The following is a 26,050-nucleotide window of genomic DNA, read 5'->3' as shown; positions in this document are numbered from 1 at the left end:
ACCACTCCTACCCGCGGCGCCCCGGCGCTTTCAAAGCTTCAACCGTCAACGGCTCAACTGTCTGGCCGCGACCAATCGGAGCGCGCGGAGGGGAGGAGCCGGGCGGCTGAACCAATCACGGCCAGTTCTTGGCGAGGGGGCGGGGAGCAGCCAAGCGAGGCACCGTCAGCCAATCAGAATGGGAGGCCGGCGCAGCGTCACCGCCTCTCCGGCGGGGCATGGTGGGAGGGGCACCCCACCGAGAGGAAGCGCTTCCGGGTCGCGCCCTCGCGGCAGGGACCGGGACCCGCTTCCGCTTGCCCCGGAAGTTCCGTTCCGCGGCCTGATCCGGTGCACGGCGGCGGTGCGGCCTCCAGCCCGGCGGTGCCATGGCGGACGTGACCGCTCGGAGCCTGCAGTACGAGTACAAGGCGGTGAGTGTGGCCCCCGAAGGCCCTTGGGCCTCCTTCGCCTCAGCGGCCCGGTACCGGGATTTCTCCGGTGCTCTCCCCTTCCCCGGTGCCGTTAACCCAGGAGGTGCCATTATACCCACCCCCGGGTCCGTGGCGGCCCCGGCTCTTCCCGTGAGAGCGGTTTGCCTGAGGAGAGCTCGGTGTAACGGTCCTTTACCGGGACCGGGGGGGGGGGGGGGCTTCTCTGGGGACTAAACCCCCCTTTTAAGTTTTTTTTTCCGGACCTTTTCCTCCTTAAAGCGGAATTTTCCGGGCACCGAGGAGTAACAGAGCACCCGGGCAAGGAGTGATGGGCCCCGATGGGGCCAAGTGGCTCAGTCCCAGCTTATAGTCTAAACCCACGCCTGGTGGTGGTGGTGGTGGTGGTGTGGCGGGGTTAAATAACACCCCGGTTAATTAAACCCAAATTATTTGTGCCTTGAGCAACGCGGAGAGTGTTGTGTTACAAGAAACGGTGCGTGGGTGGCGGTTACCAGACCTGCCGTGAGTCCTGGATGGGACTGGCCCCTGATGCAGAGGGGACTCACGGCATGGACTGACAGCGAGATGCACGTTAGCTCCTTCCTGGCCCCCATCAGCTCCTGTTCTTGTTTTCTCCCAGAATTCCAACCTCGTCCTCCAAGCCGACCGCTCGCTGATCGACCGGACCCGGCGGGATGAGCCGACGGGAGAGGTCCTGTCCTTGGTGGGCAAACTGGAGGGGACCCGCATGGGGGACAAGGCCCAGAGAACCAAACCCCAGATGCAGGAGGAGAGACGAGCAAAGTGAGTGCAAGCTCAGAGCCGAGGGGCTGCAGAGCCCTGACCGAGAACTGTATTTCCATGAAAAATACTCAGGGCAGTTAATTTTTCATTCCCGTCTTTGAATAATGCAGCCTTGATTTGGTTGAGGTGTACAAACGGGGTAGAATTCAATGGTGTTGGGGATGTTTTCTAGAGGAAAATGTTTTGGTGGTGTGAGCATAGGGCTGCAGACCGAAACCGCCAACCTGGAAGATGCAGAGACATTATTTTCTTCATTTGAAGACGCTTGTTCCGTGTCAAGAAACTAAAATTGAAGTGAAAAATTAAAATACATCTACTTTTCTCCTTTGTTTTTCAAATAAAAGAGACTAGCCATACTTCAAATAGCAGGAGCAGGGCTCCGCCGCGGGGCTGACCCAGGCGCTCTCCTCCCTGCCCCTCTTTCCAGGAGAAGGAAGCGTGACGAGGACAGGCACGACATCAACAAGATGAAGGGCTACACCCTGCTCTCCGAAGGCATCGACGAGATGGTGGGCATCATATACAAACCCAAGACCAAGGAGACCCGCGAGACCTACGAGGTGTTGCTGAGCTTTATTCAGGCAGCTCTTGGGGACCAGGTGAGGACGGGGAGGCCTCAAGACGGGTGTCCCTGCTCCAGCAAAGGATTCAAAGCCTGTAAGATCCGGCCCTTGGATGTTTTAATCCTTCCCGGTAATCCCATGGGATGGATTTGCTCTGCTGGTGCTGGCTTGTGGGCTTGGGGATGTTGCGATGACGCCTTTGTTTTGGGGTTGGCCTTTCAGTGCCTATACAAGGGTACAGAAATAGGAGGGACCAACCCCGTACCCTTCACCTAGCAAATTTCTGCTCCATGTGATGCGTTATTCCTTTCGCAGCCACGTGACATCCTCTGCGGAGCCGCCGACGAGGTTCTGGCGGTACTGAAGAACGAGAAGCTGCGCGATAAGGAGAGGCGGAAGGAGATCGACCTGCTGCTGGGACAGACCGATGATACACGCTACCATGTGCTGGTGAACCTGGGGAAGAAGATCACGGATTACGGTGGAGACAAGGAAATCCAGAACATGGGTATGGGAAAGGCGTTGTCGTGGGCTGCAGCTTCAGGGACGGGGCTGGCAGAAAGGCGGGTTACTGGTATGTCACAAAATGGAGTGGTTTGAACAGCTTAAAGAATCGCTGTCAAGAGTATTAACAAAAATGATTTAACAGGAATGTATATAAAAGCGCGACTTCGCAGAATTTGATGGGAAGGTTCACACACTTAATACATGGATGAAACATAAAAAAGAAAATTAAGTTAGAATCAAACTAAAACTATGAAACTGACAATGCAAAAGGTTAAGAGAGAAACATACAAAGGAAAATGGGGTTAGAATTGATTTATCATGATTGGTACAAAGATCGGGAATGTAAAAAGGGTAAGGGAGACCCTCCTGTTGAGTCATGAGGTTCAGAGAAGACCCCCTTGCTTTCTGAACTCCTGTCAGAGTCTAGGTGCGGCTGGATCGATTCCTAGTTCCAGACTTGGTCAATGGTTTATATTTAAAGGGATTATGAGCATAATAGCAGCCTGAGATTCATTCACAGTTGAATAAAGTTCACAGCAGTAACTTATGTATAGATCTGAAAAGCAAGATTTGAATATACTTGCTATAGAATATTCCGGTCAGTGCCCACACATGCACAAAGACACAAAGAGATATACATATGTGCAAGTAAAAGAGGTGTACCTGTTAAAAATTTCCCCTTGAGTTGAGTGAAAATATTCATGTTAAATGCTTTGGCGTCTTTCTGAACGCGCGACGGGTTGGGCCTCAAGGAGCGGAGAGAATCAGCCCAGGTCGTGTCGACTTTTGGCGACAGACCTCCGATTTTCACAAACCGGAAAGTTTGTGAGCTCCCAGAGGCGTCCCGCTCAGAGGGAGCTGCTGGTCACAGCCTGCTGCGGTCCAGGAGAGCCCAAAAGGTCTCACTTAGTGCCGCTGCTTATAGATTCGGGAGATGATTGGCTTTAGTCATCAGGAAATTACTGGGTTTCCAGTAGCACTGGTACCATTTCACGTGAGTTACAGTTCAGATAAGGAAGGCTCCAGGGCTGTCAGGAGAGGACAGAGATATGTCCCAAGGTTGTCAGGAAATGACTAATTATTCTTACTCCCGTCCCCAACCTCTGCTAGGTGACAGGAGTCCTTGGGACAGTCAGTGCAGCTCCCTGTCTTAGCCATGCAAGACTTCCTGGTATGGTCAAGGACGCTTAACCGCCTGGCTCGTTACACTTATGCTAAGGCCTAGCGAGACTTCCCGAGTTCGTAGATCAGCCCAGAGAGGGGGAAGAAATGCATCACCACGTGGTGCCAAACCCAGCCTTACTCTGGGGTAGGTAGCGTGCACACAGAGAAGCCAGAAAAATGTTTGGACAGTTTTCAAGCCCCCAAACCACGTTCTTTTCATCTTTTGGATGAGCAGAGGTGTGGGCGGGTGTGTGGATCTGTGAACCTTGCATGTGGTGCCCAGATTTTCAGATGAACTAACTCCGCTCTCCCTTGCAGATGACAATATTGATGAGACATACGGGGTGAACGTGCAGTTCGAGTCTGATGAGGAGGTACGAGATGAGGCTGCAGGGTGTCAGTGGAGTCTCTGTGCTGTCCCCTCGCTCCAAGCCGCATCGCAGGGACCGCGTTTGTCCCGTTTTACTCAGTCGTGTTGGGAAGTGGGCATTAGCTTGGGCTGGGATGTCTCTGCCAGGAAGGAGAAGCCGGATTATTTTAGATGTCGCTTCCTGGCTTGGGGAGGATTTGTTGATTATCCTGCTAATCCAAGGCTTATCATGAGTCAGTATGATGGAAAACAGATGGTGATATTTAGATCTCGTGGGGAAACTTGACAGATCGGGAGGAAGAGAGAAATTCAAATGCGCTGGTTGGAAGTGTTTCATAGAAACACTCCCTGAGATTGTTTTTTGGAAGAGGCTGAGAGAATGATAAGAGAGACAAATACGAGATTGTTGGAGGAGTCGCTGGCAAGACCTCTCTGTAGAGAGTAGAAATAATCTTATCACATGGTCCTTCACCTGAACAACAGCATGATGTTCCTGTTAAAAGCACAAGGCAGGCTGCTTCCCCTCAGGAATGAGTTGCCAGATTAATAATTTCTGTCGAGGAAAAGCTTCTCTTTTGATGTTTGCAAAAGCCGTTTACTGGAACTCTCCTTTCAACAGGAAGGTGATGAGGACATTTACGGCGAAGTGCGTGATGAGGCGTCCGATGATGACATGGAGGGAGATGAAGCCGTTGTCCGTTGCACCCTCTCGGCCAACGTGAGTCACGAGGAACACGTGAAACGTGGTTTGGGGTCGTCTGGAGGAGGTTCAGGGATCCTGTTGGTCTATGGATGGAGTTAAGGTTGTTTGTGGGTGGAGAGGAGCCTTGAAGCTGTTGTCTGATGGAGGCCAAAATGAACGTTAATAAAATTAACAGGTCTGGCAGCTGCACAGTTGCATCTGCTGGTTCTCAGCTCCTCTGCCAGGGTAGAGAGAGGCCCCAAATGCTTGCTCCACAACACAAAGGTTGTGTGCCTGCTTTCCTCTCACAGGAAAATAACGTTTTTGTGGGATTTTCTTCAGCTTGTGGCTTCGGGTGAGCTGATGAGTTCGAAGAAGAAGGATCTGCATCCTCGAGACATCGATGCCTTTTGGCTCCAGCGGCAGCTGAGCCGCTTCTACGATGATGCCATTGTTTCCCAAAAGAAGGCAGATGAAGTGCTGGAGATCCTGAAGGTCAGTGGCCACCTGATCTGCAGGATTGCAGCAGTCTCAGCATACCTCTCAGTCTGGAAAACAGGAATTTGCCCCAACAACTCATTACCTATGCTTCTTCAAATGAAATGCAATTGTGGATGTGGCATGTTTGCCAGGAAGATAGATAAGTGCTGGACTAGGCTGAGCTTAGTCTTAATTCACAGAAACCTTCTTCTAAGGGGAAGATGGTTGGGTTTTTGTCAGCATTTGATGGGAGATCATTGTAAGTCGGGTCTGTTTCCCTGCTAATTTTGGTGCTGATGCTTATGTGCTCTGGGCATCGCGACTTGCTGGGGAAGAAGGGGAGTCAGAGAGGATGGCATTTTTATCTGCAGTCTGAATCGGGTACCTAGTCTTGGACGTAGCTGCTGTTTAGCTCCACTTGAGTTCAGTGCGAAGCAGGGATTCTTGTTCTGTGGGACGCAGAGGTAACCGGTCATTCCTTCTTTCTTCTTCCAGACTGCAAGCGATGACCGGGAATGTGAGAACCAGCTTGTTCTGCTCCTGGGCTTTAACACCTTTGACTTCATTAAAGTCCTGCGACAGCACCGGATGATGAGTGAGTGGCATTCGCTTTAACCATCCTACTTTGTTGTTTCCTTGCTGTTCTGACGTGATTCTAGCACAACCCGAGGCTTTTTAACTGCCATCGGTGTTGCTTTGTGAAGCTTGGGCCCTTGTTCTTTGCTCCCTTCTTTTGGTTCAACCCTTAGGCCCACCTGGTATCCTTTAATTTTTCTTTCATTAGTCCTGTACTGCACTTTGCTGGCCAGTGCACAAAGTGAAGCTGAAAAAGAAAGGATAATGGGGAAGATGGAAGCAGATCCTGAGCTGTCGAAGTTCTTGTATCAGCTGCATGAGACAGAGAAGGAGGATCTTATCCGGGTAAGGATAGAGGGAACCTTGGGCAGGACGAGAGGAGAAATTGTGGGAACCTTGCTGCCGTCTGTGGTCATCATTGGGCTGTATGTTTTGTTTGCTGTTCGTGAGAGAGGAGTCTGCTGACTCAGCTGGGATCTTGAAACCATAGGAAATGTTGCTTACGTGACGGCTGATACTCAGCTGAGAGGACAATATATTTACCACTTCTTATTTTTGAGTCGCTCAGATGTCCGCTTTTCCAGGAAAATGTCAATATTTGCAAGTTTAGCATTTTAATACTGGTGTTAACTATCTTGTAACAGCACCATTTCACCTCCGGGCCTCCTTGATGTGAGGCTCACCACAATAAAACACCCTGGTCACCTCTGATTAGCTCCTCATTACCTGGGATTGGAATGTGACACTCAACAGGTTTATTGGCATGCAGGATTAGCTCTGCTTGGCCTTTGGATGATAGCAGTTCCATGACTGATTTGGGGGTTGTTTTTTGGGGAATTAATGCCATATTCCTGCTTTGTTGCTAGAAAAAAACCCTGATTATGTTGATGTGAGGGGCCAGTTTGGCGTCTCTGTGTTTGAGGAGCGCTGCTGGCATGCAGCTGGCTGGACTTTTGCTGAGGCACTGCAGGTTCATGTGTCTTCACTCCCTGCTTCCTTTCATCTGCTCTCCTGGAAGGCAGGTTTATGTCCTGGCCTTGGGGGCAGTGGTTTCTACTGCCAAAAATTGTCTCTGGTTACATGAATGCCTGCGCTCGAAAGAAATCACGGCTCCTGGTGCTCTGGTTGCACAGACTCGCAGGGTGCTAAGCCATGCGTGACAGGAGAGCCTGGCAGTCCACAGAGGAGGCTCGGCAACTTTTCCCTGGGGCTGAATTCTCATCTATTCCCACAGGAGGAACGCTCTCGCCGGGAACGTGTTCGTCAGTCCCGGATGGATACTGACTTGGAGACCATGGATCTGGACCAAGGAGGAGAGGTAAAACTCTTTGAAGTCATCTATTCCTAGCCCTTCTGACAAGCATCCCCAGTAAGTGCAAAAAGAGCGCTTGAAGCGGCATGGACAGGAAGACACCACAAATAAGCCGCTAATGTGCTAAAGAGGCACTTGCCTGTTGGATGCAGTTGCTTTTCTTTTCGTCCCAGAGTGAAAATGGCAGGAGAGGGTTGTTCTCTAATCCTTGCCCCTTTCCTGTTGGTGTTCCCAGGCACTGGCTCCTCGGCAGGTGCTGGACTTGGAGGATCTGGTGTTTGCCCAAGGTAGTCACTTCATGGCCAACAAGCGATGCCAGCTCCCCGATGGCTCCTTCCGCAGACAGCGCAAGGGCTACGAGGAGGTGCACGTGCCTGCCCTGAAGCCGAAGCCTTTTGGCTCCGAAGAGGTAGGTGACCTGCTTTGTTCCTCCTTATTTAGCATTAGGTGTGTTGAGTGATGAGATGACTGATGTCATCTATCTGGACTTCTGTTAGGCCTTTGACAGGGTCCCCCCCGACATCCTTCTCTCTAAATTGGAGAGAGATGGATGTGATGGATGGACTGTTCAGTGGATGAGGAATTGGCTGGATGGTCGCATCCACAGAGTAGTGGTTGATGGCTCAATGTCTGGATGGAGATCGGTGAGGGGTGGTGTTCCTCGGGGGTCCATACTGGGGCCAGTACTGTTTAATATCTTCATCCATGACATACTGGGATCGAGCGCACCCTCAGGAATTTTGGAGATGACACCAAGCTGAGTGGGGCGGTTGATTTGCTAGAGAGAAGGGGTGCCATCCCGAGGGACCTGGACAAGCTCAAGGAGTGGGCCCATGTGAACCTCAGGATGTTCAGCAAGGCCAAGTGCAAGGTCCTGCACCTGGGGCAGAGCAACTCCCAGTATCAATACCGGCTCCGGGGAGACCCTATTGCGGCTTTCCAGTACTTAAAGGGGTCTTATAAGAAAGATGGGGACAGACTTTTTAGCAGGGCCTGTTGTGATAGGGCAAGGGGTAATGGTTTTAAACTAAAAGAGGGCAGATTCAGACTCGATATAAGAAAGAAATTTCTTACGGTGAGGGTGGTGAAGCAGTGGCACAGGTTGCCCAGAGAGGTGGTAGCTGCCCCATCCCCAGGAACATTCCAGGTCAGGCTGGACGGGGCTCTGAGCAACCTGATCTGGTTGAAGATGTCCCTGCTCATGGCAGGGGTTGGACTAGATGACCTTTAAAGGTTTTCTCCAACCAAAACTATTCTGCCATTCTGTGAGTCGTTGCTTATATCGTGACTTATATACTTCCTGGGACTCAGGAGGCTTTGATGCGGCTGTGACGCCCTGTCAGATTTCTTGAAGAACCGTTATTTTAAGCTAAGAGGTTTCACATGTCTGAAGAGAGTTCCTGAATTCTAGTTTCTCACTTCTTGAGTGTTGGTGGTTTCTGTCTCAGGGCTCCCATGCCCCGTTTAGCTGCTTTCCTGAGCCCCTGGCTCTGCTTTTGCTCCCTCCTTGCTGTGATGTGCAGTGTGGGCCAAAGATCTGAGTGATTCATCACATGCCTTGTGATAAATTGCCTCTTTTGATCAGCGCTGGCAGGGAAATGTGGTCTGATCTGTCCCATCATGAGAACATAGCGGGGATTTGCTTTTCTGATGGTGTAGCCAGCTATAACTTGTACTCCTTGGAGCGCGTGGGCCAGCTAGTGAGCCTCCTTTGATCTCTTCCTAACCTGCTGCACAATTCCTGGGCATGGGGCTTCTCTTCTGGCCATCTGGAGACAACATGACCCTGCTACTCCTCAGGGTGTCTCTGAGGTCTCACATATGCCCTGCAGCCTGTGAGGTACTGAAACAAAGGCATTGAGCTTGATTTTTTCACTTTTCAGCAATTGGTTTCTGTGGAAAAGTTGCCCAAATACGCCCAGGCTGGATTCGAGGGATTTAAAACACTGAACCGTATTCAGAGCAAACTGTACCGCGCTGCACTGGAGTCAGATGAGAACTTGCTGCTGTGTGCTCCCACGGTAAGGATGCTGTTGTTCGGGTCCTCTGTGATGGGGAATCCAGAAGGATGACCTGCTTGGGTGGAAAAGGCTGGCTGCTGTGGCTGAACTTTTACCCTGGAGAGGACACAAATTTGATGGGACTGGTTCTGCTTGCATTCTAGGGTGCTGGGAAGACAAACGTGGCCCTCATGTGCATGTTGCGAGAAATAGGGAAACACATTAATATCGACGGAACCATCAACGTGGATGATTTCAAGATTATCTACATCGCGCCCATGAGGTCCTTGGTGCAGGAGATGGTGGGCAGCTTTGGGAAGGTAAGGAGAGGTTTGGTCCTGCCCCTGCTTGAACTGTAGGTTGGGGAGGACGAGCTTTATTGCGGTGGCTTCCTTATATTACGCTTACAGAAAGATATAAGCTCTGGCAGAAGCTTGTCGGGAGACGATGAGTTTGGGTTGTGCCTTTAATCTCTGTTTGTGTAGTCTGCATTCATTAGGCTCTGAGTGTGTATCGATACGGGCTTTGGATGTCAGTGTGGGGTGTGAAATCTGTGCATTTCTTCCAGCGCTGTAGTGGGACAAGTATGAAACTGTCTGCGAGCATCTCAGGGCTTTGCTGCTCTAATGCTGCCCCGGGGAATGTGCCTTTATCCATCTTAACTGCCTGTGGGCTTCCTCCTAGCGCCTGGCGACTTACGGCATCAACGTGGCTGAGTTGACGGGGGATCACCAGCTGTGCAAGGAGGAAATCAGCGCTACCCAGATCATCGTCTGTACCCCGGAGAAGTGGGACATCATCACCCGCAAGGGAGGAGAACGCACCTATACCCAGCTGGTGCGGCTGGTCATCCTGGTGAGCACCACCGGTGCCCGCAAAGCCCTGGTGTGGAGGAGGGGGGCAATGATGGGCACTGGGTCTTTCGGTGTTGCGGTTCCTGAACGTGCATTAGCGGTTGAAGATGTCTCTGGTGCTTGGTTTTGGAGAGACTGGGCGTTTGAGCTGTGGGATGAGTGTGCTTCAGTCCACACAAGCGGGTCTGCTAAGAAACCAAAACAAAACCGGGTAAATAGAGCCGGTTTGGAGTGGGAATAACTCTGTTCCTGTTTCCTCTCTTTAGGATGAGATACACCTACTGCATGATGACCGAGGTCCTGTCCTGGAGTCTTTGGTAGCCAGAGCCATCCGCAACATTGAGATGACTCAGGAGGACGTGAGGCTCGTTGGCTTGAGTGCCACCCTCCCCAACTACGAGGACGTGGCTACGTTCCTGAGAGTGGACCCGGCCAAAGGCTTGTTCTATTTTGATAACAGGTACCATGGAAAGCCGGGAGAGATCTTTACGGTCAGATGGTGGGTAGCTGTTGAGAGCTGGGAAAGACCTGCTTCCTGTGGAGGCAGTTAAGTGTTTATCTGTCAGATGGAGCCAGAGTCTCACCGGGCCTTCAGCCTACTTTCAACAAGCATTTGTTTGCTCTTAGATGTGCTGGTAAATGCAGGTTCAGGACTGAAGCAGTTAAATACAGCCTCAGAATGTGTGCTAGGCTTCCTGCAATGTCATACTTGCAAGAAGATGCTTTAGAGAAGGCAGATAAACTCTGCTGTACCTGTGTGCTGCGGAAGCTGTTTGAAGGAAGCCTAAAATAGGATTATGGCAGTTCCTGAAACACCATTTTTGCTCCCTGAGTGTGTGCGTAGCAAATGGATTCCAGGAAACAGGAATACATGTTACCGTCCCCTACTGTTTAATCTAACTGGTCAGAACTGGAGCCATCAAATCTCTGACTAAATTGAGGCACAAAGGAGGTGTATTGAACTTGGTAGCAGTAAATACAGGATGCCTTTTGACAGGACCTTTGTAGCAGGGTTTCTCCATTCTTCTGCTTTTTTATGGACTTGGGTTTTTTTTTCCTTATAGCTTCCGACCAGTGCCCCTAGAGCAGACCTATGTGGGTATTACAGAAAAGAAAGCAATCAAACGCTTCCAGATAATGAATGAGATTGTTTATGAGAAGATTATGGAGCATGCTGGAAAGAACCAGGTTTGATACTTTATTTTATTGTTCCTGACACACTTAATCCGCGTGCTTGTCTGTTGCTGGTGAGACTCTTTCGAGCTGCTGTTGCTGCAGAAACACTGCAGTGGAGAAGAGGGTAGGTTTGGGTGGTCGGTGCCAAGAGAGGAAGGAACACAGGTTTTCTTTCAGTGCCAGCTGTCCGATTAACATATGACCTGTCCTTTTAGGATGAGGGAGGTTTTGTGATGCTACCCTATTAAATCAGGAGCTCTGTGCATGGTTCACAGGGCATCTGGACTAATTCTAGATCTCTTCCCACCCTGAACACCAGGAGCAGGTTGGGTCAAGCATCTTTGCTAGCTGCAACCATGGTGATTTGTCTCTCAGCGATGGTACCGTCTGCTTGTTTAACAGGTGCTGGTGTTCGTGCACTCCAGGAAGGAGACCGGGAAGACTGCCCGGGCCATCAGGGACATGTGCCTGGAGAAAGATACCCTGGGCCTCTTCTTGCGGGAGGGCTCAGCCTCCACCGAGGTCCTGAGGACCGAAGCTGAGCAGTGCAAGGTAACTGCCCGGCCAGGGCTGTTCTGACGCAGCGATAGCAGGAGCACAGCTACAAAGATGCTGCCAGTTTTGTGCGGTTTCGCAGTCTTTCCTCTGCGATATGCACTACCTTCTGTTGCTTCTTTTCTCCCTGGTGTTACTTGGCTCGGGTGGAAAACCTAGAGCTGGTTGTTTTTCTGCTGCAGAACCTGGAGTTGAAGGACCTCCTTCCTTACGGCTTTGCCATTCACCATGCCGGGATGACGCGAGTGGACCGGACACTGGTGGAGGATCTGTTTGCTGACAAGCACATTCAGGTGAGCCTCACTTCCCAGGAGGAGTTGCACATTTGTTTGGGGTAGGTACTTCACAAGAAATATTTGAGTCGTGTTTTCCAATAGCCCTTTGGGCAAAATCAAGAGGATCAAGCATAGCCAACCCCCATCCTGCTCTACTGAAGCTGGTGCCTGATGAAGGCAGTCTTGATTTTCGTGTAAAGAATAGAAACTAAAAGCACACGGCCAGGAGCGGAGAGGGCAAGAACTTCTCCCCTGGGCCTAGCTGAGCATTTAAAGTTAGAGGTCTGTCCCAGAGCAGGCCATCTTCCCCAGAGTTGCCATTTTGGAAAAACCCCATCCAATCGATTTTCTGGCTGCATTATAAATGGAAGGCAGAGGATTTTCTCAGGGTCATGCAGTGAGCTGGGAAATATGGGCAAAGATCCTGCTGTTTATCTGAGCTTCCTCTGCTGAGCTGTCGAGGCAGTCACAGTTCTCAGACTTTGTCCCTTTTGTGTGTGTCTCGAATGTCAGGACCAGCATTTTAGATCCTTTTTTTTCCCTAGGAAGATGCTTCTACCTGGTTTTGATTGCTGTTTTGCTCCTGCAGGTGCTGGTCTCCACAGCCACACTGGCCTGGGGTGTGAACCTCCCTGCTCACACAGTCATCATCAAGGGGACGCAGGTGTACAGCCCTGAGAAAGGGCGCTGGACCGAGCTGGGTGCTCTGGACATCCTGCAGGTGAAGTTCTGGTAACAAAGATGCTGCCGGGACCCAGGGCAGGATTTTTCCTTTCCCGCTGAGGCACATTCAACGTCTGCTTTTGTATTTTCTCAGTGTAGTCACTCCCTGTTTTCTACTGTCAGACTGTCTCAGCTGTTCTGGGAACAGCCCTGCTGCGAGGGCAAAGGAGAAAGCAGATCAGTAGGAGAAGAGGACAAATGATTCCTCTCCCAGTATCTTGCCCAGACACATCTGAGATATTTCCGTGTCTCCTGCCAGCTAGAAGTACCAGCAGATTGAGCAATCTGGCAGTAAAGCCCCAGGACACGGCAGCAAGGAGAAATTGCCAAGCTAAAAGCTTTTACATTTTGGTGACGTCACCTTCTCATTTCTTAGATGCTGGGGCGTGCTGGGAGGCCTCAGTACGATACCAAAGGAGAGGGGATCCTCATCACATCCCACGGTGAGCTGCAGTATTACCTGTCCCTGCTCAACCAGCAGCTCCCCATTGAAAGTCAGATGGTGTCGAAGCTCCCAGACATGCTGAATGCAGAGACTGTGCTCGGCAATGTCCAGAACGCAAAGGCAAGTGTGAATCTTTGCTTTCCCCGTGTACGCATGTCCTTTGTTGCACCCAGAGAGCTCGTGGGAATTGCAGGGGCCAAAGGATGATCAGTGTTGGGGAAAGATGCCATCGTTGTACGGGAGCAAAGAAATTTGCAACCTTTGCTGCCCAGGGAGCAAATTTTTAAGATTCAGAAGGGCAGCCATGAGAACTACCTTCCTGTAAGGCTGGCTGGTGTGTCAGGCGAGTGGGTAGATGCTTCTGTAATTCAGAGCAGACAGAGCTCTCCACATGGGGAGGGATGCTGGGGAAAAGTCTGCATGTGGAGGTGGGGTTTTTTGGGTTTTAATTCCTTAGATCTTTTTCTGGTAGTGGAGAAGGCACTGCTGGGCTTCCAAGCTCTGGTTTAATGTTGACCTGTCTGGATTCAGCTGGGCTCAGCCTACTGTGTCCTATGCCAGTGCTGGGCATAGCATAGGTCTCCGAGCTGGAGCGTCGCCCTTGCTTGCCGTGAGGCATGTTCGTCAGCTCTTACGGTGTGTTGGCGTTTCCTCAGGATGCAGTGAATTGGCTGGGCTATACCTACCTGTACATCCGAATGCTGCGCTCCCCCACTCTCTACGGGATATCCCACGATGATCTGAAGGGGGATCCACTGCTGGACCAGCGCCGCCTGGATCTGGTTCACACCGCAGCCCTCATGTTGGACAAGAACAACCTGGTGAAGTACGACAAGAAGACGGGGAACTTCCAGGTGAGATGGGACCTGGGAAAGGTGCTGTGACCAAGCAGAGCTGGACAGGAGCATCCTCTGGCTGAGAGAAAGTGTGCAAGAGGCACCTCCCTGATTAAATACAGATCCCAGGGAATGATGCCGCATCATTCAGACCTGGTGTTCTGCATGTCTGTGATTCCAGGGAGCTGTTTGCTGGCACAGAGAGTGCTGGTGTAAAATCTGACCCTCAGTCTGTCACTGTTGTGTGTTTGCTGCTGCCTCCTAAGCAAATTCACATTCCCGTTGCATTTTCATTGCTTCAGAGGCAGCAAGATGAGAAAGGGGAGGCTGTGATGTATGGAATTGTGTGCTAGGTAAAAAGCAGCTTTCCTGGCTGATTTGTAGCCTGAGGGTTTATGCTTAGCTTCTCTGGAGACATCTCCCCTGCTGCAACCTAGTTCCCGTTCAGCACCTTCTGTCTGTGCTATGAACAGTCAGGTGTCTTTTCTGCTGCTTCACTCTGGCTGTTGTCCTTGTGGCAGGTGACAGAGCTGGGCCGCATTGCCAGCCACTACTACATCACCAATGAGACGATGCAAACTTACAATCAGCTCTTGAAACCCACCCTGAGTGAAATCGAGCTGTTTCGGGTCTTCTCGCTGTCCTCAGAGTTCAGGAATATCACCGTGAGGGAGGTATGGAGCCAGACACCCGTCCCGAGTGAGACAGCCCTGAGGCATTGGTCTTGATGCTGCAGGGGAAGATGCAGAGCTAGCGCTGTGAGGGACCGTTCTCATCTCTCCTGCTTTGGTTTTCTGTAGGAGGAGAAGCTCGAGCTTCAAAAGTTGCTGGAGCGAGTTCCCATCCCGGTGAAGGAGAGCATAGAGGAGCCCAGTGCCAAGGTGAGCCCTGCCTGCCCCCTCGAGGGGACTTCTCTGCCTGTCTTGCAGGGAGCAGGGATCGTTGTGGGAGAGCTGTCGTGGTAAATCCTCCGCCTCTGGGGAGGATTTCTTTTCTCTTCCCTCTGTGGGACATCCTGGACTGTGTCAGAGATCCTCAAAGAGCTGCAGGTGTTTCTTGTCTCTGGTTGAGCTTGCTGTCCTGCGGCATAGAACAGTCAGTCCCTGTTGATCACTTCTGTCCTGCCATGCGTCAAAGCCCACCAGGGTCAGGTGCTGATGCAGAGGACACTGAGAGCCTCTCTGTTCTGCTTCCCCAGATCAACGTGCTCCTCCAGGCCTTCATCTCCCAACTGAAGCTGGAAGGATTTGCTCTCATGGCAGACATGGTGTACGTTACCCAGGTGAGTGAGGAAACGTGGCTGGGGCCTCTCTGTTTCCATTTAGGTGTGTGCAGTCCAGCCATGTCTCAGTCTCAGACAACTATTTGTGCCTTGGAAATGTAGTTTGTGGTCATAGATCACTGAGAATAACTAGAGCTGTGAGTGGTGAGAAGGTCTAACTCCTATCGGGATGGGAATTAGATCTTCATTGGAGTCTCCAATTGGTAATCAAAATAATTCAGCGCTAGAGGACTACAGTGTAGCCTTATTCTTCTACCACAAAGGCCAAGTTCCCAAGGCTGGGAATCGAGCAATTGCTCCACCTGTAGGTGTTTGGGATGAAGGACCTTTTAAGTATAATTCAATACTGAAAGGGGACTTATAAGAAAGATGGGGAAAGACTTTTTACCAGCATCTGTAGTGATGGGACAAGGGATAATGGTTTTAAACTGAAAGAGGGTAGATTTAGGTTGGATATACGGAAGAATTTTTTACGATGAGAGTGGTGAGACACTGGGCCAGGTTGCCCAGAGAAGCTGTGGATGCCCCATCCCTGGAAGTGTTTAAAGTCAGGTTGTATCTGGCTCAGAGCAACCTGGTCCAGTGAAAGATGGCCCTGCACATGGCAGGGGTGTTGGACTAGATGATCTTTAGAAGATCCCTTCCAACCCAAACCATTCTATCACCTTGTGGCTGGGCAGCAAAATGGGTAGAAAGGAAGGAAGAGTTAAATGTGATGATCGCAGCCGAGCTCTGAGAGCTGCTCTCTGTTCCCCCAGTCTGCTGGGCGGCTGATGCGTGCCATCTTTGAGATCGTCCTGAACCGTGGCTGGGCCCAGCTCACTGACAAGACACTTAACCTCTGCAAGATGATTGACAAACGAATGTAAGTGAGATCCCGGAGGTATTTTCTGATTGCAGGCTGGATGAGATCCTTCAGCATAGCCTGGCTAGGTCTGCAGCATTTGGGAAGGAGCGTGCTTGCGCCTGTCGGGGTGTAAAGGAGCTGCCGCGTGTGTCTGGCCGAGGGCTGGTCTTCGGCAGCACGGGGAGCCTGGTGCTCTGAAGGCTTCGTCTCTGTTTCTTTGCTTGTCTCACCCTGCGGTGTCCTCGGCAGGTGGCAGTCCATGTGCCCTTTGCGCCAGTTCAAGAAACTGCCTGAAGAAGTGGTGAAGAAAATCGAGAAGAAGAATTTCCCGTTTGAACGGCTCTACGACTTGAACCATAACGAAATAGGTACGCAGACACGGGCAAATGTGGCAGGGAGAGGTGTCTGCCTCTTTGTTCTCCTCTGCTGTGTTTTGACCCAGAGTCTGGGGGCCTTGTTCCTATCTGATAGAAGGAGCAGGACTGCTGAGGGTCTTGGTACAGCCTGAGGAGGGCAGAGGCTTTGCCCTGGCACCTTCTGGCTGCTTGGATTGCTGATAGCGAATACTGTTCAGTTTGGGAGCTGTTGGTCACCCTGTTATCCGTCTGTCCTGACGGCAGTGCCTTCCTGTTGCAGGGGAACTGATCCGAATGCCCAAGATGGGCAAGACAATCCACAAATACGTTCATCTGTTTCCAAAGCTGGAGCTCTCGGTCCACTTGCAGCCCATTACCCGCTCCACCCTGAAAGTAGAGCTCACCATTGCCCCTGACTTCCAGTGGGATGAAAAGGTGAGTTGTGCAGCTAAATAGCACCAGGCTAAATACCATGCTGGGAGGAGGAGGGCACTTCTGGGGCAGGATTTCTGTGGGAGGGCTGGTGTTCAGCTCCTGGAGGTCTGGAAGGGGGGGGATCTGGACTCTGATACAAAGGTAACAGCTGCCCTTGCTCAGGTACATGGTTCATCCGAAGCTTTCTGGATCCTGGTGGAGGATGTGGACAGCGAAGTGATCCTGCACCACGAGTACTTCCTGCTGAAAGCCAAGTATGCGCAGGACGAGCACCTTGTCACCTTCTTTGTGCCCGTGTTTGAGCCACTGCCCCCACAGTACTTTATCCGAGTGGTCTCCGACCGCTGGCTCTGTAAGTCTCGTTCTTCCAGGAGCACCTTGGTTATACAGCAGCGGTTCTCCCTAGGGTGTCAGAGGGTGCCTAGGTCCCTCTCCTAGTGCTGTGCTGGGGGAAAGACTTCTGACATCCAAGTAACAGCAGGGCTGGGGATCCCGTTGGCAGAGGGATCTCAGAGATGAAACCGTTGGAGTGCTTTCGGAGATTAAAATGTTTTTTCGTGTGTCTGACAGCCTGTGAGACCCAGCTGCCCGTTTCCTTCCGCCACCTGATCCTCCCTGAGAAGTACCCTCCTCCGACTGAGCTGCTGGATCTGCAGCCGCTGCCTGTGTCAGCTCTGCGAAACAGCGCCTTCGAGAGCCTCTACCAGGACAAGTTCCCTTTCTTCAACCCTATCCAGACTCAGGGTGGGTATTGCCTCTGCTCACCTCCTCCAAACTGCCCCTCACCGAGTCCTGGCCCCTTTGGTATTCACAGTCCCATAGCCTTGGTTTTGTGGGGTTTATTCATATAATCTGAGGAACTTTTGTAGCAAATAGTGTATCCCCTCTACCTTCTTGAGCCTTAGAGGTTTGATGGCTTGAAGTCTTTCTCCATGGGCCAGAGTATCTTTGATATATTCCTCAACTACATCAAGCAGCTAGTCCGGGGCTGTCTGAGAGCAGCAGGTTTGCTCCTGGAAGCCATGTCTGTGCTAACACCATGGCTCAGGTTCACACAGCTGGCTGGCCCCAAACTTCTGCATCTGTGTTGCTTGTATGGGTGGACTTGTGAGCAAACCAAAGCTGTCCTGTCCATGTTTTTCTGCCTGAGTGGGGAATTCACACTTACGAGCTACTGTGACAGACTAGAACCTGTTTTGCTCAGTGGATCCTGGGCTAAAACTCTTAAACAGCCTTTCCTGTAGCTCCACCTTGTGTGGGCTGGGTCTGGGCTGTGTTTTCCCTGCCTGTTTCTAGAGCTTTGATAGAAATCCATGGAGATTTTCCTTAAACTGCTCTCTTCTGTGTTGTCTGTCTGTCCCCAGTGTTTAACACAGTTTATAACAGTGACGACAATGTGTTTGTGGGTGCCCCCACGGGAAGCGGAAAGACCATTTGTGCTGAATTTGCCATCCTGAGGATGTTGCTCCAGAACTCGGAGGGACGCTGCGTGTACATCACCCCCATGGAGGCCCTGGCAGAGCAGGTAAGCCCGGCATCCTGTGGGGAACTGGAGCCTTACCCCAGCTTAGATTATCTTCCTCATCTCCTGTTTCACTTTTCCTCATCCCTTCTTTGCTGTCACGTCCCTCAGGATGACTCCAGAGTCTTTTGATTAATTGTGGTCTCTCTGAGGGAGCAAAGAGACACCGCCCCACTGCCGACCTGCTGATGTCGGTGTGTGCATGTGTGTGTCTCTAGGGATTTGGTAGGATTTGTTCTAATTTGAGGCTAACAACAGCATCCATTGCATTTTTGGCAGGTCTTCTTGGACTGGTACGAAAAGTTCCAGGAGCGTCTCAATAAGAAGGTGGTCTTGCTGACGGGGGAGACCAGCACCGACCTGAAGCTGCTGGGCAAAGGGAACATCATCATCAGCACGCCTGAGAAATGGGACATCCTTTCGCGACGCTGGAAGCAGCGCAAGAACGTCCAGAACGTCAACCTCTTCATTGTGGACGAAGTGCATCTCATTGGAGGCGAAAATGGGGTGCGTCTGGGAGGGGAGGAGGCAGCTACTCGTTTGAGCGATGCTCGTTATCGCGTTGGTCTTGGTAGTAGAGCTGCTGTGGGGTGGATGGTTGCTCCCTCCTAATATCTGGTCTGAGGTCAGCTTCTCCTGCTGGGAGTTTCCCCAGGCTGCAGGATGGGCTGGGATAGGAGGGCCATATCCTTGGGGAAGCTCAGGAGTGGTATCCCCCGGGGTCTCCGTGGGTGAGAGTGCTTGGGCTGAAGTGGCTGGAGCTCAGCCAGGAGAGGCGGCCGCAGTGTGGAGAGCTCAGCGTTCCCCTCCTGTTCCTGCTACAACCTGCCCTCTCCCACTTGCAGCCGGTGCTGGAGGTCATCTGCTCTCGCATGCGCTACATCTCCTCCCAAATCGAGCGACCCATCCGCATTGTGGCCCTTAGCTCATCCCTGTCCAACGCCAAGGACGTGGCTCACTGGCTGGGCTGCAGCGCCACTTCCACCTTCAACTTCCACCCCAACGTCCGCCCCGTGCCCCTGGAGCTGCACATTCAGGTAGGGTTTGGGCAACCTCATCTCCTTTCCCTTCTGCCTGGTCTCCAGACAGTGTCACTGCCTGCTCCTCTTCCTCTGTAGGGCTTCAACATCAGCCACACGCAGACTCGCCTGCTTTCCATGGCCAAGCCTGTCTACCATGCCATCATGAAGCACTCGCCCAAAAAGCCAGTCATTGTCTTCGTCCCGTCCCGCAAGCAGACGCGGCTCACGGCCATCAACATCCTCACCACGTGCGCTTCGGATGTCCAGAGGCAAAGGTAATCGTGCTGTGGCCTGTGTCCCTCCTCTGACTGAGGTAGGAGCAAGTTTTTGGGCTGTTTGGCTGGGCTGAGGGAGAACTAGTGATGGGAAATGGTCTCGTTAGGTGTCACTCAAGCATCTGCTGTGATATCAGGGAGGGACAGGCTTGTTGGGCCTGGCAGCGGTCTCTTTACTCCCTTTCTTGGGCAGGTTCCTGCACTGTGCGGAGAAGGATCTGGTACCGTACCTGGACAAGCTGAACGACAACACCCTGAAGGAGACGCTCGTGAACGGGGTGGGCTACCTGCACGAGGGGCTGACCGCCATGGAACGGCGAGTGGTGGAGCAGCTTTTCAGCTCCGGTGAGCAGGGTGGGATGGGAACACACCACTTCCAACCGTAAACTGTTTTCCCCGGAGCTTGGCGGTGCCCACAGTCTTTGGACTGGAGGTAACAGCTTGCCCAAGCCTCGTGTCACTTCTGTGTCTCCCGGGTCCAAAAAGGCTGCGATCTTAAACTTCAACATCTTTCCTGGACCTCCCTGTATGCTGAGACCCATCTACTCAAGCACAGAACCCCCAGATCTTTCTCCCCGCCCTGAATTTCTGTGACCCAGAGACGTGCTCTGCCCACGGGCTGACTGCTCTCCCTGTGCACCTTTCAGGTGCGGTTCAGGTGATGGTTGCCTCCCGCAGCCTCTGCTGGGGTATGAACATCGCCGCTCACCTGGTGATCATCATGGACACGCAGTACTACAACGGCAAGATCCACGCGTGAGTGTGTTGCGCTGTGGGCAAGATCGGCCATGGCTTCCCTCGATGTCTACCCTGCTAGTTCAGGCTGTGCTGAGCATGGAGGAACGAGGCCCTAATCCCAAAGGGCTTCATCCCTGTCCAGGCAGAAGCTGGGAATTGCGGGAGAGTGGTGGTAGCTTTCCTTGGAGCTTCGTTAACTCTCTCTCCGTGTCCCAGGTACGTGGATTACCCCATCTATGATGTGCTGCAGATGGTGGGCCACGCTAATCGTCCGCTGCAGGACGACGAGGGCCGTTGTGTCATCATGTGCCAGGGATCCAAGAAGGTGCGTGAGGAGCAGGGCACCGTTTCTGGCCTGCGAATGTCTGTCTCCTGCTTGGGGAGTGGATTTCTTCTCCCAGCTTTGGGCAGGCTGGATGTATAACCCTCACTCGGAGCCCTGCTGACTGGGAGGTGCTCCCGGATTTTGGAGGTGCTGGGGTTTATTTCCCCTTCCCTCTACTCCTGCCCCGCTGTAGGATTTCTTCAAGAAATTCCTCTATGAGCCCCTGCCAGTGGAGTCGCACTTGGACCACTGCATGCACGATCACTTCAATGCCGAGATTGTCACCAAGACCATCGAAAACAAGCAGGATGCAGTGGACTACCTCACTTGGACGTTCCTGTATCGCAGGATGACACAGAATCCAAACTACTACAACCTGCAAGGTGAGCAGAGGGGTCTGCACTGGTGGATACGGGGTTGGAGGATATTGGGGATCCTCTGCCTGTGGGCTCTGCTTTCACAAGAGCAGCTTCTCTCCGTCCTGGGGAGTTTCTGAGCCCCACCGCAATGCTGCTGTACCCGCAGGTGTGTCCCACAGGCATCTCTCGGATCACCTCTCCGAGCTGGTGGAACAGACCCTCAGTGACCTGGAGCAGTCCAAGTGCATCAGCATCGAGGACGAGATGGACGTGGCTCCACTGAACCTGGGGATGATCGCCGCTTATTACTACATCAACTACACCACCATCGGTAAGGGCTCCACGAGGGGCAGATACCACATGCAAGCGCTCGCTGGCGCTCTTGCTCTCTGTCCCCTCTCTGCCTCGCTCCCTGTGCCACAGGCGATGGAGAGAAGGTGCCATGTGCGTGGTCAGGTGCTTAAAATCTGTCCTTCAGCACGAGGCTGCGTGTTGTCTGCCTGAAGGTGTCTCTTGCACCGTGGGGCGTAATGCTGTCTCGTTTCTCCTGACCCCTCTACCTCTCTGACTTTCCCAGAGCTCTTCAGCATGTCCCTCAACGCCAAGACAAAGGTGCGAGGGCTGATTGAAATCATCTCCAACGCTGCAGAGTACGAGAACATCCCCATCAGGCACCATGAGGACAACCTGCTGCGGCAGGTGAGCAGCAGCGCATCAGATCTGGGGTCGGAGGGGACGGACGTGGGTTCCTGCAGGGTCGGGGGAAGGAACCTGCCCATGTTTTCGGTTCTGTAGGGCTGAAGCACTGAAGGGTTTATCATTTCTCCCCGTAGCTGGCCCAAAAAGTTCCCCACAAGCTGACCAACCCCAAATTCAACGATCCCCACGTCAAGACCAACCTCCTGCTGCAGGCTCACTTGTCGCGCATGCAGCTGAGCGCCGAGCTGCAGTCGGACACCGAGGAAATCCTCAGCAAGGTACGACGGGGCGGGTGGGAACCTGCCCGCCTTGCCTGTGTCACCGTGTTGTGTCACCGCGGTCTGACCTGTCCCTGTCCCCTCACATCCAGGCGATCCGGCTGATCCAGGCCTGCGTGGACGTGCTGTCCAGCAACGGCTGGCTCAGCCCCGCGCTGGCTGCCATGGAGCTGGCACAGATGGTGACGCAGGCCATGTGGTCGAAGGATTCTTACCTCAAGCAGCTGCCTCACTTCACCTCTGAGCACATCAAGCGCTGCACGGACAAGGTAAAGCCGGGGGGAAGCACTGTGGTCCTGCCCTCGCCCACTGAGGAGCCCGGGGTAAGCGCAGGGCTGAAAACTTTTTCCTTGCAGGGGGTGGAGAGCGTCTTCGACATCATGGAGATGGAGGATGAGGACCGGAACGCCCTGCTGCAGCTCTCGGACGCCCAGATCGCAGACGTCGCCCGCTTCTGTAACCGTTACCCCAACATCGAGCTCTCCTACGAGGTGGTGGAGAAGGAAAGCATCCGCAGGTGAGGCGGGGAGGGGCGGCGCGGTCCCCCCGTTGCTGTGCCGGCACCAGTGGGGGGGACGCCCTGACCCTCGGGTCTCGCTTCTTTCCACGCAGCGGTGGGCCCGTGGTGGTGCTGGTGCAGCTGGAGCGTGAAGAGGAGGTCACCGGGCCCGTCATCGCTCCCCTTTTCCCACAGGTACGTGCCGAACCTGGTGACACTGGGGTGGCAAAAGTATGGGGGGATTGTCCCCCACTGCCCCCAGCCCATTAACTGTTACCTCTCCGGCAGAAACGTGAGGAAGGTTGGTGGGTGGTGATCGGCGACTCCAAATCCAACAGCCTCATCTCCATCAAGCGGCTGACGCTGCAGCAGAAAGCCAAGGTGAGCGGGACCGGGCAGAGGGGTGGCCAGCACCCAAACGGACATGGTTTGAGCGTGCCGGATGGGTGCCCCGTCTGCCTGCTGCCACCCCAACACCTGCTCTTCCTCGCCGCGTAGGTGAAGCTGGATTTCGTGGCCCCGGCTACGGGGACGCACAACTACACGCTGTATTTCATGAGCGACGCCTACATGGGCTGCGACCAGGAGTACAAGTTCAGCGTGGACGTGAAGGAGGCGGAAAGCGACAGCGACTCCGACTAACGTGGGGCCGCAGGGCCCAGTGAGGATCCCCCCGTAGTTCAGCCACCAAACCCCAGCCGCGGTAGCACTTTGTGTCACCTCCCTTTTTGTGGATTCTGTGTATTTTCCTGTTTTGTTCTGTTTTGTTTTTTTAAGGTGGTGATGTTTTGTACAGTGTTTTTTAGACAGGAGCTGCGCGCAGAAGCGTAACTGCGGCAGCTGGAATAAATCTTGAGACCCATCTTGCCCTCTGCTTTGCTGGGTCTGGGGGGGGGAAGGGGAGGAGGAAACGGGCACGACCCTGAGGCTACTCACTGAGTAGCTCTGTGCCTTCACTGTGGGGCTCAAAAAAGTTCATTAGCAGAACTAATTAAGGCAGAGTTAGCTTAGTAGCCGCTTCTGGGAGCACTCTGCCGGTGCCAGCAGACCTAAATGCTTCCCCTCGGGCTGTGCTTCACCATGAAGTGTAAAACCAGCTCCCTGGCGGGCCTGTCCTCCTCTGCCACCTCGTCCAGCTCCTGGGGGAGCACCTACACCCCAAGGGTGCCGGCTGCACCAGTGACGGCACCAAAAGGAAGAGCTGGAGGCTTTGGCCAGGAGAGCACAGATTTATTGAGCATGGGGCAGAAGGAGGGGGGAGCAAGTCCTGCCCTGTCTCCGAAAGCCAGCCGGATCCCGGCAAAGGCGCCGCGCTCCCGTTTGCATCCCTGGGGAGGCCGGTGGGACCCCCATCGTCCTGGGCATGCAGAAGTCCAGCCCGTGAGGCAGAAGAGGTCGGTCACCCTCTCCCCTGCCCTGCTTTCCGCACCGGCATGGGGCCGGGTGCCGGCGGCAGCACCGAAGGGTCCCGCCGCTGGGTAGGGGGACAACACGCAAGAGAATTGAACGTCTCAGCAAACTTCGGGGCGCTGGTACTTCCAGAAGGCGATCTCGCCGTCGTCGCTGCAGGAGGCCAGCAAGCCCGGCTCCTTCGGGTTCCAGGCCACGCAGTTAACGTCCTGCGAGTGCGCCCGGGGAACGTGAGCGGCGAGGCCGAAGGTGGGCTGCTGCGGGTCGGAGGATGCGCTCTCCTCGAAGACTCGGATGGCGTCGTCGCCGCAGGCCGTCGCCAGCGCTCCGGTGAGGTGGCACCTAGAGCGGAGGCAGCGCCAGGTGGGTTACCCACACTGCTGCCGGGAGAAATCGGAGCCGGGCGGCTCTGCCACCGCCTCCCTCCACTCACCAGGCTACGTCGTAGATGGTCCTCGTGTGGTAGCCAGAGAGGTTGCAGACGCACTTCCACGTGGGGTCGGTGCCGCTGCAAGCCACCCCTGGAAAGCAAGAGAATAACTTTGGCTCCCTGCCCGCTCTTTTCCCCCGCCCTTTCTCTTCCCCAGCCGGTTACGCACAGCTCCGAGCACTGCGGCACGTAAGACGGGCTGGGAGCCTCACCTTCCTCGTTGCCCGGCTTGTACCGGCGCCAGATGCGCACCGTCTTGTCATCGCTGCAGGAAGCCAAGCGCTCGCCGCTGCGGTCGAAGGCTACGCTCCACACCGTCGACTCGTGGCCCTCCAGCGTGGCGCAGCACACCCAGTCGTCCTCCTCTTCGTGGTACAGCTTCACCGTGTCGTCGTAGCTGGCCGAGGCCAACAGCTGAGGGAGGGCAGAGGAATGAACCAGGCGCCAGGCAGCTGCCTGCACACGTGAAGCTGCCCTTCACCCGTGGTTTGAGGTTGATGGAGCCGGAACGGGAAGAGGTTGCCGCCTTCCAGGCCCGTTCCCAGCACTGGGGTAGGGTCTGGGGTGGAAATTGGGGTCGCCCCGGCCAGGCTCAGTTCTTACCTCCTGGTTGGGGTGCCAAACCACGTGCTTGACGTCCTGCGTGTGGGAGTTGAGGACGCTGACGCACTCGTACTCCTCCTCCTCATCCACTGCAGCGAGAAAACTGTTACAGTGAGAAGAGGGGAGGCTGGGGCTGGGGGTCAGCCTTGGCTCAGCCGCGTCCCGGCTCAGGCCCCTCCATTGTCCCCCCCCTTCTCCCTTGTGGTGCCCGGGGGGAGGGCTGCTCCCCCTCGTCCCCCCCGCTCTCCCCTCACCTTCCCAGACCCAGACGCTCTTGTCTCGGCTGCAGGTGGCGAGCAGGGTGCCGGAGGGAGCCCAGGCCACCGACTTCACCTCGTTCTCGTGCCCCTCCAGGGTGGTGACGCACTGGGGAGGGAGAGGAGAGGGGAGGAGTGGGGGGGGTACGGGGAGGGGGGGTCAGGGGCTGGACGGGGTGTGTGGGGGGGTCTCACCTCAAAGCCATCCTCTTGCTTCTTCCAGATGCAGGTGGTGGCGTCGAAGCTGGCGGAGGCCAGGTAGGAGCCGCAGGGGGACCAGGCCACCCTGCGCACCGTGCGCTGGTGCCCCTCGCCCAGCACCGCCCGGCAGGACCAGCCCGGCCCTGGGGGGGACAACCCTGCTGCCCACCCGCGGGGGACAGGCCCCGCCCCCAGCCCCGCCCCTGCCTGCAAGCTGCCCCTCCCACACCTGCCCTCTAGCCCCGCCCCCACCACAGCCCCTCCCTCACAGCCCTTATAGCCACGCCCCTTCAGCGCAGCCCCTCCTCTGACCCTGTCCCCTCACTACAGCCCCTCCCTTATAGCCACGCCCCTCACCACAGCCTCTGTCCCCGCCCCTTCACCGCAGCCCCTCCCTTCTAGCCCCGCCCCCTCACCACATCCTCTCTCTAGCCCCACCCCCTCATCACAGCCCCTCCCCTCTGGTCCCGCCCCCTCCTCACAGCCCCTCCTTTCTAGCCCCGCCCCCTCACCACAGCCCCTCCCTCGCCGCCCCTCCGGCCTCACCCCGCCCACCCCCGGCCCGCCGCCGCCCACCTTCCCTTCCCCAGAGCCGGACGAGCCGGTCGCCGCCGCAGGAGGCCAGCAGCCCTCCGCCGGGGCTCCAGGCCAGGAACCAGCAACGGGAGTCGGGATGCGCCGGTACGCGGCACAGCAGCTCCAAGGCTTCCTTCATGGCGACGCTGCCGGCGGCGCGGCGTGACGTCAGCGCGCCGGAAGCGGAAGCGCCGCGCAACC

At 54.3% G+C, this 26,050-nt stretch overlaps 2 protein-coding genes across 2 annotated transcripts; one reads left to right on the top strand and one right to left on the bottom strand.

Annotated features, from left to right (window-relative positions):
- Window positions 1–257: 257 nt before the first annotated feature.
- SNRNP200 (small nuclear ribonucleoprotein U5 subunit 200) lies at window positions 258–23,234 on the top strand. Its single transcript, XM_030034958.2, has 45 exons — window positions 258–413; window positions 1,054–1,217; window positions 1,645–1,816; window positions 2,096–2,288; window positions 3,770–3,825; window positions 4,441–4,539; window positions 4,846–4,998; window positions 5,479–5,578; window positions 5,768–5,904; window positions 6,794–6,877; window positions 7,107–7,280; window positions 8,755–8,892; window positions 9,036–9,191; window positions 9,556–9,726; window positions 9,992–10,185; window positions 10,790–10,913; window positions 11,304–11,453; window positions 11,639–11,749; window positions 12,321–12,452; window positions 12,831–13,019; window positions 13,556–13,753; window positions 14,257–14,409; window positions 14,536–14,616; window positions 14,934–15,017; window positions 15,776–15,882; window positions 16,114–16,232; window positions 16,501–16,655; window positions 16,818–17,007; window positions 17,226–17,399; window positions 18,020–18,180; window positions 18,457–18,684; window positions 19,023–19,214; window positions 19,296–19,474; window positions 19,668–19,819; window positions 20,122–20,230; window positions 20,429–20,537; window positions 20,731–20,920; window positions 21,063–21,227; window positions 21,474–21,595; window positions 21,730–21,873; window positions 21,966–22,142; window positions 22,230–22,390; window positions 22,486–22,567; window positions 22,661–22,753; window positions 22,871–23,234. Exons 1-45 carry the CDS (start codon window positions 369–371, stop codon window positions 23,012–23,014), a joined length of 6,411 nt encoding a protein of 2,136 aa, XP_029890818.1. The 5' UTR covers window positions 258–368; the 3' UTR covers window positions 23,015–23,234.
- Window positions 23,235–23,586: 352 nt separating this feature from the next.
- CIAO1 (cytosolic iron-sulfur assembly component 1) lies at window positions 23,587–26,037 on the bottom strand. Its single transcript, XM_030034959.2, has 7 exons — window positions 25,850–26,037; window positions 25,268–25,416; window positions 25,070–25,181; window positions 24,816–24,904; window positions 24,425–24,626; window positions 24,216–24,303; window positions 23,587–24,124 (listed from the first exon to the last, which is right to left on the bottom strand). Exons 1-7 carry the CDS (start codon window positions 25,986–25,988, stop codon window positions 23,884–23,886), a joined length of 1,020 nt encoding a protein of 339 aa, XP_029890819.1. The 5' UTR covers window positions 25,989–26,037; the 3' UTR covers window positions 23,587–23,883.
- Between the last annotated feature and the right edge of the window lie 13 nt (window positions 26,038–26,050).

This window comes from Aquila chrysaetos, chromosome 13, assembly GCF_900496995.4.
Source record: "Aquila chrysaetos chrysaetos chromosome 13, bAquChr1.4, whole genome shotgun sequence".
Lineage (NCBI taxonomy): Eukaryota > Metazoa > Chordata > Aves > Accipitriformes > Accipitridae > Aquila > Aquila chrysaetos.
This window is presented reverse-complemented; position numbering and strand designations above follow the sequence as displayed.